The 12,451-nt window shown below is 39.7% G+C and overlaps 1 protein-coding gene across 1 annotated transcript in view; it reads right to left on the reverse strand.

Annotated features, from left to right (window-relative positions):
- Positions 1 to 12,451, reverse strand: part of CASTOR2 (cytosolic arginine sensor for mTORC1 subunit 2) — a 234,407-nt gene that overhangs the window by 12,239 nt on the left and 209,717 nt on the right. Inside the window, exons 5-8 of the mRNA XM_073615078.1 lie at positions 11,793 to 11,916; positions 9,774 to 9,884; positions 8,739 to 8,821; positions 6,644 to 6,738 (exon numbers count right to left, since the gene is read on the reverse strand). Of these exons, the coding sequence (XP_073471179.1) occupies positions 6,644 to 6,738; positions 8,739 to 8,821; positions 9,774 to 9,884; positions 11,793 to 11,916 (413 nt within the window). The remainder of the gene's footprint in view (positions 1 to 6,643; positions 6,739 to 8,738; positions 8,822 to 9,773; positions 9,885 to 11,792; positions 11,917 to 12,451) is intronic.

The following is a 12,451-nucleotide window of genomic DNA, read 5'->3' on the forward strand; positions in this document are numbered from 1 at the left end:
CTACATCTCTGACAGGCAAAGCTGTCATTTCCCAGTTGTGTGTAGATTGCACACATCTTTCTAACCCTGTATTTTCTTGTTGGTCCATTACTGTTATGGACAGACTCACTGCCCAATAGGAAAATCAAGGAGGCAGGTAAACATTTTTACTCAAGTTTTTCCTGTCAGAAAGGCCCATCATTCAGGCAAAGCAAAGTGTAAAGAAAGCTTCAGTAGGAATAGGACCACTTTTTCATATATCACTGCCTTCTTAGTTGGCAACCACAGGCGCAGATTGCCTCACAATATGGTCAGACCATTTCATTATTTACTTTGATTTTTAATTCAGCCATACCTCCAAACCTCTTCTTTGTGAAGACCTAATGAAACCCTTTCAATAATCTCCTTTTCCGGTTAGCCGTTAAAGAGGAGCTCCGGGCTCCCTCAAAAAAATTAAAAGTCAGAAGCTACACATACTGTAGCTGCTGACTTTTAATATAAGGACACTTACCTGTCCAAGGAGTCCTCACCTGAGCCAATTCTTCAATTGGCTTCAGGTGCAGGAGCTGGCATCTGAAGTAAGGGAAACCAGTTGTGAAGCCTTGTGGCTTCATGGTTGGTTTCCTAATGCTCATGTGCAAGTCGCACTGTGCTTTGTGAATAGTCCCATAGTCTTCTGGGACCTGTGATGTGTCCCAGAAGGGAGGGCAAACTTCCAGCTCAGATTGCTGCAGCGATCTGAGCCAGAAGTGGGAGCGGGTACATGTTGAAACCAGGTGCCTGCTCCCATCCAAAATGTGCCAAATGTGCCAGGGGAAGGAGGAAGATGCAAACAAGCAAAACTTCCTCTTTTGGTTGAAGTTCTGCTTTAAGTCTGAGATTGATAATTTACTACAATATAATGCAGAGGACACTACTGCTCTCACCATCAAATGGGAAGCCCTAAAGAGTGCTCTTTGTGGCACCTTATTATCCAGGCCTCTCATCTGAAGAAAGAAAAGACTAAGCTGATCTCAGATATTCCCAATGTTAAGAATGCCCATAAGGGTTCTTCAAAAAAAAAAACCTGCAGAACTACATAAACTACTTTACCAATCTTATACTTGCCAAAGGCACTGTGCTCTCTGGGCAATCTATGCTCCAAGAAACATATGTCGTAGACTAGCTAGATCCATTAACACCAAATGATCCTTGGCTCTCTGTCTACCATTCACACTACTCCCTTGTTCAGTCTGGGGTCAATTTTCCACTTATGGCCACGTCCAGGGAGTCTACATTCCCATGGAGCTTAAACATTATATTTGCAACTGGAACATTAAACTGCTTAGAAATTGTTCTAAAGTTTTGACATGCTGGTCTAGAATTTTCTTTCTGATCTCTTACAACTCACTCCTTTGCTTTTTCTGGTCAATGCTCAGTGTGGTGCACACAAAGATACCAAACAGCAGAGTAACTACGTACATATATGCTTGCTTTTAAATTCATCACTTTTCAGGAGGAATGAAACTTCAATGAGCTATAAGGGTACTACTAATTTGTCCATAACTGTAGCCTGAGCATGGCAAAATGCTACAACATTCCCAACCCTACCAAATATCCCTCCCCTGCTGCTAACTCTAAAGATTCAAGAAATCATCCCTTCCATCCCGTATGTAAAGAGCCCAGTACCTAACCGGTTCACTGGGACAAGTGCAAAAAAAAACAATCTACAGGCTGCTTGGCTTCTATACTTAACTCTGCTAATATTCTCTGCTGGCTTATTAAAGCCCAGCTTCGGGAAACCAAAACATTTTCCCTTGCAGTGGGGCTGTGCTTGTATTATAAGGGTTGACTGCTTATATCTATGTAGGGATTGCAAAACACAATTTTATTTCAATGTCAAATGCTTTGATGTCAGAACCTTAGATCAAGAAGCAATAAGAAGTCTGGTTGGCCGCACGTCCAGTAAAATTACCTTTATTTCAGGATGTCCATAAAAACATTTTCAAAAACACCAAATAGAGGGGAAAATCATCACCAGCTAACACGTTTCACGCTCACTTAGCTATGACTAAGTGCTAAGTGAGCTGAAATAAAGGTGATTTTACTGGACATGTGGCCAATCAGACTTCTTTTTGCTTACTGCAATCCATGCTCGACAGGGCCAGCACCTGGATAGTGTGTTGATGGAGGTGGAGATGGGAGACTGACCTAAAGTGGTGTTACACAATCAGGACCTTAGACCACTGGAATATGGGGACAAGATGCTGTGGGGGCAGGTCTAGAAGTGGAAAATCAGATAAGGAAATCTACTTTTCTATGCCAGTAGATATAAATGGGGAGTTAACTCTAGCAGTGTAGGTACAGACCCACTGAAAGAGAATTTATATTTTTCTGGAGTTCAGCTTTAACATAGATTTAAACAATTATGCCAAAATCCTTACAAACAGAAATAAACCACACATTCCCTTTCTATTATATTCCAAGCAAGTGGGATTTGTGAGAGTTATGAGAAGCCAGAGACAACACGATCAAGGCTATTACCCCTACTGAATACACCACAAGAACTAGACATCCTCTTTACCTTCTCTCACTTCATCAGAGAAGGTGCGTGATCGATTTAGTTGGAAGTTTTTATATGCTAAAACAAACTGGCCGCCTTTCTGATTTTATAAACAAAAATGGTGCTATATTTCTATATTTTTCTCCACAACTCAGTACATATGAATGGCACTTTCTCTAAGACTATTTGAATTCACAAGAGGACAAGCCAGGGCTGCCTTTTCTTCCCTCATCTAAACATACTGGGGATAGAGCACAACAGTTCCATACAGGGTTTTTAACACTGGAAACTTCCTTCATAAACTGGGAGCTTACGCAGATGACCTCTTGCTATATATTAGCAAGGCCAGGGAGGCTTTTTCTTCCTTGCTTAGGAAACTGGAACAGTAAAGGTTCCTCATCAATTTAAAAAAAATCAACACTTTTATGGATTAAAAATAAATAAATAAATCAACACTTATATGTCAGAGGTACTAACATCTCTTCCCCCCCAGAAAGAGAGAAAAGTCAATTTGTTGCTGTAAAAAAAGGCCTAGGATGGGACAATGGAGCATGGCCAGCTTGGCATCCTTTGGAGTTATTAAGTGAAACAAAGTTTAAAGCAGTCCAAAGGTTCTGGACCAGATTGCGGTCAACCATGGACATACAGTAATCACCCGATATGGAGGACATTGTCTCGTTATCCATAACCCCTGAAACATCTATCAGTGTGGTTTTGGGTTTGCTTGGGCTATACAGGTAAGGACCCAATACCACCTGAAAAGAACCTTACATGCCGATTCCAAGGTAACTGTATTACAGAAACATTTTGCCATTTTCGACCAGGCTTGGCTCCAGTCCTCTAGGTCTATAGAAGTCGCAAGATCTCATTCTTGGTGACCCACATAAGAGATGATTGACAGGGAGCCACAATTAATCAATATGGCATGTACTGTATATTTCCTGCTGCTGAAATAACATGATTTACTTTAAATAATCCACTCTCCTAAGGATATGTCCCCCTGTGTGTGTGTTGTATGAAAAAAAAAAAAAAAAAAAAAGCTTTATATACCTTACTTGTGAGCACTGATAGGCGGTCACGTGACCCACCAGCTCTCTCCTCCACTCCTCCAGACTGATGTCAGGGGAATCTCAGCCCTGCCCCCTGCATCTGTCAGACGGGGAGAGGAGAGAGCTGGCGAGTCACGTTACCGCCGATAAGCGTTCACAAATAAGGTATATATATATATATATATATATATATATATATATATATATATATATATATAAAAACATACACAGGGGGACATATCCTCAGGAGACCGAGCAGATTATTTTAAGTAAATCGTGAGGGTTAACTAACCCTTTAAAGATTTGTATGCCTTTTTGAGGTTCTCTGCTTCTGCACAGCAGAGAACTCGCATATTAAAACTCAGTTCCAGAACATACTTTTACTGCATGCTCTTCTTACAAATCCATACACTAAAGACTGGGAAAGGGAGTTGGGACATAATCTTTTTGAGGCCATCTAGGATAAAGCAATTATGCTTACACACTCCATTAGTAGTGCTCAGATCTATCAACAAGAAATGGACTCGCTTTTCTCTTTGACCCTGGGGATTTCCCTCCTATCCATCATATCAGGATCTATTTAATGGTCACTGCATGTTAGAGCATTTTGAGCATTTTACTTATAGGCAGGGAAATCCATGATTCCAATATATTAGAGATCCCAACTCCACCACCATTACGTGGACTGTAGAACTCAATCAACTTATGATAATGGAGGAGCTCATTGCCCTCCTCCAACACACCTACCAAGAATATGATGGTTTGGAGCACCTGGATTAATTACTTACACTCCAAGTGCCTTCAGACATATCTTGGATACTGACAATTAAGGATGAGATCAGGCGTGTTCGCAAACCCGCACGTGTAGAGCCCGCCAGGAAGTCGGCACTGCACAGCGCTAATCACAGGCAGTGAGACATTTCTCGATTGCCTGTGATTAGCGCCATGCAGTGCCGACTTCCTAGCAGGCTCTACACATGCGGGTTGTGAACACGCCGGAGCTCATCCTTACTGACAATCACTCAACCTTTTTCTCCTTTACTACAGATCAGCAAAGTCTTGAAGTGGGTAGGGGTCTGAGCGGGTATTCCTTTTCCCTTCCTCCTTTTCAACATCCCCCTACCTCACCCCACCCCTTTCCCCTGTCCCTTTCTGTAACCTAGCTCTGTTCTTTCTCTGTATTTCTTTTCTCATTTACTCACTCCTTCTTATGACACCACAAACCTTGTCACTTCACTCTAACATCTCACACCAACTGACACTAGGTGATATTATGTTTACTCCGGTCCTTTTCTGGACCATGTAAGCAAATGCATTATTTTATTGCCGACATGCCCTGTGTAACGCACATGCAGTTATAGAAAGTAGCATGTGCATGGTTTAGTGTACATTTTAAAAGAAAATGTCAATAAAATCTGACAATATATATAAGAAAAAGGAAAGCTGCTGTAGGTATTGTATGTGCAGGTACCTCGGTGGCTGCACTTCATGACTGTCAGCAAGTTTTTGCTTTCTGAAAGTGTCAGACACTTTGAGGTTTTAAAACGTCAGGAACCCAACATCAGCACTCTAGAAGTCCAGATGCAAGCATTGGAAGTTCTGTTTTATTCTACTGACCTTATAAAACTGAAGTTTCTGAATGACAGGAAGCTAACTCTCGTCAAGGTTTGTGGCTAAACCACACCGCTGCATTTTTTTTATGATGAAGCAGGCTAAAGGTTATTCACAGAAGCAGAATCAAATTAGGAGTGTATAAAAAGAGCTATACCAAATTTTGCAGGCATTTTATATACAAAATAATGATTGAAAAGTGGATTATGTAACAAAATACTAGGCATGATAACTGCTACAAATTACAGGCTATATTTGGGTATAAGACACATGAAATTGATTTGCTTAAGAAACCTGTTTGAGAAGCTTCTGTAGCTCACAGGATGCATATTCATGTAAGAGGTACTTGTTGGGAGGAACAGACCACAGTGCTAGTCAACGAGGTATGTTGAGTGCTCAGTTTACTGTGGGCAGCTGCAGAAAATAGATCCATAGTGCCCTAGGACTAGCAACAGAATGGAGATACCCACTGTGGGATCTAACAGCAAGCACAGGAAGTTGGCACCTGCAAGTCAAGGCTACAGAAAGGCACATGCACTAGGCTCCATACCCAGATACACCATTTGAAAAGGTAGCCAAAAACCTTCCAGGTGAGAATGTTAGAAGAATCAAAGCTCCCAGGGAATACCTGAAGATAGGGCGACAGGAATGACACAGCACCAGCGTGATCACAGTCTGCAAGCTGCTGTGATTGCTGTATCCCATTAAGCTGTGAAGCTGCAGGGTTCCATTTATATTTCATTCAATTAAGGCCCCTTTCACACGGGCGGACCGCTCAGATCCGCCTGTCAGTTTTTCATGTGGACCTGAACAGGCGCTCCATACACCTCTATGGAGCGATGGATCTCAGCAGCGACATGTCTGCTGACATCCGATCCATTCTCTGATCCTCTAAATCCAGACGGATGGAAGCCCTATTTTCCATCCGTCTGGCGGATCGGATGAAAACAGACAAGCGGTCTGTTTTCATCCGATCCCCCATAAAGGAAAGGGAGATCTGACAGGTCCGTCTCTGCAAAGTGAGCAGAGGTGGACTTGTCATCTGCTGGCTCAGCGGGTATCAGCGGAGCGTTCCCCGCTGAGCAAGCGGAAGAGTCAAAACGGAAAACCCCGTGTGTCTGCTGCAGCTGCTGACTGCTTTTCAAAAACTCACTAACGTTCTGAGACAGAGCAGTAGAAAGCTTGGGGAAAACAGAAAAAAAAAACTTATGGCCATGCTTTTTGGGGAGAGGGTAGAGCTTTAGTACGACTCAAGTCTGCATTTCCTAAAAACGTAGATCACAGAACCCAGGAATGGATAACACCTACTTGCAGATTATACCCCTCAGGGTTACTTCTTTAAGTATAGGAAGCTCACTTTTAGTGTGAAAATGAATGTTTCACTTACCAAGAACCAATTATGTTTTTTTAAAGGGTACATAGAGAACTGTTACAATATACAATTGTCATGTGTAAAACTCACCAGTGCATGGTCAAACTTAAAGGTACTGATATAATAGGCAGGTATGTCAGCAGCAGCTAAAGGTTCTGAGATCTGGGCAACAATCCCACATTCATCTGAAAACAAAAATGCACACATTAATTCAATGCAGAAATGGGAAAGTAGGGAATTTAGAAGTGTGTATTTTCAAAGTAATAGTTATAAACCTAATGTTCAATTCTATATAGTTTGGGCTTTTTTTAAAAAATAAAATCTAGAAACGCTATTACTCTATTTTTAAAAGTACTGCACACCCCACCTAAAAAATAACACAAAAATAGGGGAGGTGGAGGATAAGGGACCATCTGATAGAAAGCATGAATTAGATACTGGTGTACAGCTACAGAAGAGGAAGACATTGTTAGAGACAATTTAGGAGAGAACAATGGAAGTTGTATGGTTAATGTGTAGAATTTAGGTGAGGCAGGCACTGGAAACAGACATATGACTGCATTACCATTTCAGTTTACACTGTAATTTATCTGGAACTAAAATACTAACTATAAAGTACACTTGACGGGTAATGAGCGTCAAAAAGAGTGACAACATAATGGGTGCAGTGTGGTAATACAATGCCTAACTTTTCTAATCTGATGTCAGCTCATCTATATGCTATTCTTGTGTGTGGGGACAATTCCAGGAACCGCCTTGGGTTCTCAGTGTTGTGACATAGACAGTAACTCTGTCTATGTCAGTTCCTCAGTAAAACAATTGCCTTTAATCAATAGGGCAAAGAGTTCAGAATATCTGCCTAATATGATTTCAGTAAAAACAAAATCTCTTTTTTTTTTTTTTAGCTGCTGTGGTTTGTGAACTTTAGTACTTTTTGTTTTATGCTTCTAAATGGACTGGAATATATTTTCAAGGATATTGTAGTGATTTAGATTATAGCAACCCCCCTTAAAAAGTTTATAATCATATCCAACAATTATACTTAATCTTTTGGAATTTAGTAAACGTGTGATGAACCTATCAACACCCTCCACGATCAAATACATTTAACAAAATATGTTCCCATGACATATATTAATATAGGTTGAACTATATGGACTTGTGTCTTTTTTTCAACCTATGTAACTATTAGTAGGCTATATGTAGGCAAGGCAAAACACCAGTCTTAGTGATGTTAGTGCGGTGATCTCCCCCACTGTGCTATTATGTTGTGACGGGGGGACTCCCCCACCAGAGCACACTGGTCAGTGCTGATCAGATGCTGGTTGGATGCTGGTTTTTTTAGCATGGCCGTTAGACAGAAGCCAGTCGTGAGACCGGCTTTTGTAGAACAGACAGTTGTAGACATGAGTAAACAAAGGGTTTATAGGAAAGACAATTTGTAGAGTTTTGGGGAAATTAAAATGTCTTCTGAGTTGTGATTTTGTTGAATTTCAATACCTCTGTTGAACTCCTTATTTACTGCCAGACTTTTTCAATGCTAATCCTCAAACATTCATTAAAATGTGCCACACAATGCCAAGATGCTAATCTGATTTCTTAATAGTTGGACTTTCAATAACCCAGCCTAGTATCAGCTCAATATGCTAACTCTAAAACTGCACCTAGGAATATTCACCAAGAACATATTCACCTATGCGGGGTTTGCAGCACCTTTTAAGGGTGATTTCCAGGAAACAAATAGGAAATACCCATATTTGCTTGAGGCGATTTATAACACCCACATTTTCCTATTAAACAAGAGCACCCCTCCTATTTTTGTTACCAGTTCTTGGTGGTCTAACCATTTAGGTAAAACAACTCTCATAGCAAATCTCTCTTTATGGAGTCTGTAATCAGAGAATGCACGAACATGCAATTTAAACTCAAAACTGCTGGCATTTTATTAATAACAGGTGTTAGTCTAATGATACTATTATGTCTGGTACAGTTAGACATGTTGGCATTCATGGGCACTTTGCAGGTAGTTTGGCATATAAGATCTCTGTAGGCAATGGCAATAGTAGCTGATGATGTAGTAAAACAACAAGCTATCTAAATGTAAGCAAACCTTTACAAGTGTTATATTAAGAATACTTTCTTATATCCATAAACAAATGACAGGAGTCATTTTTAAAATACATACCAAAACCAAGAGGTTGTCCGCCAATACGAACCATCTTCCAAAGCTCGCCCGACGCACTTGTAAACAGCAAATTATTAGGAAACCTAAGCGCAAGAATGGCAAGCACTGGGTCATAAAAGACATACTTTTATTTACAACAAAATAATCTCAATTATTATTATAATAAATATCAATTATTATCAAAGCCATTTTAATACACTACTAAGTCATAATTTACATAAGCAGCCCCAAAAAAACAGAAATTACATCAAAGTTACTGGCTGGCAAACAGCTGGCATTATTATTATTATATAATATTGTTACTGCACGGAAAATGGCAATCAATGTACAAAATGCTGTAACATGTAGTGCCCAATCAGAATTTAGCTAGCTGTAGCTGATCAGTAAGATCCATGTTTTGATTGCTGTTGGTCAGTGTACTTTACTTGTTGCCCTTTTAAGAAAGCACTTATGTTACATTTGGCAAATACTGACACAACCATTAAAGATGAGCCAATTGGTGTGCTGCAAATATTGACACAACCATTCAAAGATGAGCCAATTGGTGTGCTGCAAATATTGACACAACCATTCAAAATTGAGCCAATTGGTGTGCTGCTTCCCCTTTTACTGTATAGTCAAAGGGTGAGGAGGAGGCCTGTAAGTGAAACTGCAACAGAGAAAGATCAGGTCCCCTCCCCTGCCAGAAAGGGCTGTACTGGAAGGCAGAGCTGTGTCTTCTTCTGGACTGGAGAAACAAACATCCTTTTTGAAAGCGTCGCAAAATGGGAGTTTTTAACAGTTTTTTGGGGTTAAAAGCGCCCTGCTAGCAGCCGAAAAGTGCCGCTTAAACATTGTTAAAGCGCCACTAAAACGACCAACGCTTTCAGTATGAAAGCAGTCTTAAGGTTTTCAATTGAAAAAAAATATTGTTACAGTAATCAATGATCAACATATAATAATCTTACCAACAGCCTAATGTCTTAGATCCTATGAAACAATGAACAGACGACAGACGTGTACTGATGCCTTCAACAACTCTTCAGCAAGCCTTACCTCTGCTGCGTCTGTACATCCATCACCAAGGAAATGTAGCCCTCAATGAGGGAAAAAGAGAAGAAGCGGATATGACCAGATTCTTCATTGCCCACCACCGAATCTTTTACTCTACAACATAAAACCAACATAACTCAGTCTGCTTCTTCATGGTTGAAAAAAAAAAATAATAAAAGAAGGAAAATTCTGGTGCACATCCTGACATCAGGTCTTGTGTATTCAAATTGAAAAACAAAGGTTTTAGAGATGGTTCTTGCAAAAATTGCAACCTGAACATTAGAGTATAACAAAAGTTTAATAATGATGGGGCTTAACTGCATATCAAATAAATAGTGCCCACTTCAGACTTCATATAACTGGATGACCTTGCCCTACCACAACTAAGATGGCTTTCCATTCTCTCCACTGAGCTGACAGACCAGATAATATGGTGCACGTGTGGCCTTTTTCCCCCGCATAACCCAATAAAGAAGTCATCTATTTTGTAAGCCACTGCAGAAAAGGTCTGTTGGGGTTATTCTCACAAAATTATATTACGAGACCCTGCACACATTTCCACCACAACTTCTTCAAGGGTCTGAGGAACTTACACGGCCAAAATTGGGATAACACCTACTGTATACAGTATAGGTTACATGTTCCCATTCCCATAGAGCAGGGGTAGGCAACCTTAGAGAGATGGAGATCTATGTGAACAACACTGATGAAGTCAAAGATTACCAGGAACAGTGTCCTGTTGTATGGGCCAGTTCACAGCAGAACGCGGTGCCAGAAATGCAAGTTCTATGTGTGTTTCCTGCCTAATGTTCAAAACGCACTGCCTTTGTGATATACTGTGGGTGATAATAAATTGTTAACCCCAAACATAGATTGCAAACACAGTGTGATTGTGGACACAAAAATAAAATAAATATTACAAGAGAGAGCAGGCAGCAGTCAGACCTGTTCGCAGTCGACCTGTCCATGGTCGACGGGTTGCTGACCCCCAACCATAGAGTAACCAACCCATAGACACACCACACAGAGTAGCCCTTTTAAAGAAATCTGTCCCTTAATTGCACATTGCAAGCTATGGTGAATAGAAACCACCTATAAAGTCCTATGTATAAATCTGCTCGAAATAAGAAAAAACTAAAAGGTAAGAATTGTATTTTTAGGTATGCTATGTGAAAGGGAACACAAACCAACAGTGGGGGTTTCTTAAATTTGACTGCAAAGATGAAAATATACAGTGTTGCACAGGCAAATTGAAAGTAATCATGCAAAAGGTTTCTACTATGTTCAAAAAGCTACATTCATGTAATGAAAGTCAAGCTGTTGCCTTCTCTCATATTTGCAGACACACCTTACTGCTGTAGCACGATAAAAAAAAAAAAAAAAAAAAAACAACTGACCACAACTTCTTCATTTAGATCACGTACATGAGGAGAACAAAAAAAAAAAAAAAAGGATTGATTATGCCCAGCCATCTAGATTTGACCACCTTCTTTTTCATATCTGATCCTATGTTTATTGAAATTCTCCGGTACCTCTCTCCTTTTTTTTTTTTTTTCTTTCTTCCTCTCCTTTTTTCTGACTTTCCTTCTCTTTTCATCTTTTTTTTAATGTCCAATTTAACGGTAAAGGTATCAGCTGGTTGGGGCCACCAATTTAATAGAAGTAGTCTCTCCCTACCTTTTCTGCAGAAGATGCTCTGCTGCTATTTACACCTGGGTCCCAACTTGACCACCTTGTGTTTTTAGCATTGAACCCTACATGGCAGCGCTTCGTTTGTTTGTTTGTCCTTTAAATGTGTTTGCATATATATTATGTTGCTCCATCTGTGGTTATGTGCCTAATATTTTATTCAGCAGATGTGTACATTTTCTACTATTTGGAATATTGACATGGCCTCTGTTGGCTTTGTATGTACAGTTTGCTTACTGTCAATAAAACACTAGTAAAAGAAAAAAAAAACAAAACAAAAAGAAACAGTACATAGAAAGAGTGTTTTAAATGTGTGCTGTTCCAGGTACCTACCCATTGGAGTAAAACATAACATCCATTAGGAGTGTAGTCACAGTTGGAAGTGTATATGGATCCAGGCTGGTAACGCAGAACATATTGCTGGGGCTTGAAAGTGGATGAATAACTGGCCTCTGAACTGGAAGGAGAAAAAAAATAGTACATTTATATATATATATATATATATATATATATATATATATATATATATATATATATATATATACACACACACACACACACACACACACACACACACAAAGGGAGAACAAGAAAACACTAAGTTTTTTAAAGTCTTGCTATCTAAGGGCTCTAGTGTCAACAGGCTTTTGTTTGCATCAGAAGCAATTCTCTCCTCAAACAAGTCAATGAGAAAAAAGCATCTGTCAGTGTATCCTTACTGAAGACTCGGAACCCAAATTACCTACTGAAGAAGTCTCTTCACAAAAAAGAATTACAGAACTCCTGTCAATTCAATAACTACAGAAAGCATTAAATACTGGGTTATGCAATTGGAATATGTTCAACCTAACAATTGCTGGCAATGATGGTCACCATCCTACCGAATCTCTGATATGATCAATTTCTTGAAGACCTGAGAAAATTATTGGACACCATTGTTACCAGTACTATGTCTATTACAATATGTAAAATTGTTATTGTGTACAACACCA

This window comes from Aquarana catesbeiana, linkage group LG02, assembly GCF_042186555.1.
Source record: "Aquarana catesbeiana isolate 2022-GZ linkage group LG02, ASM4218655v1, whole genome shotgun sequence".
Classification (NCBI taxonomy): Eukaryota; Metazoa; Chordata; class Amphibia; order Anura; family Ranidae; genus Aquarana; species Aquarana catesbeiana.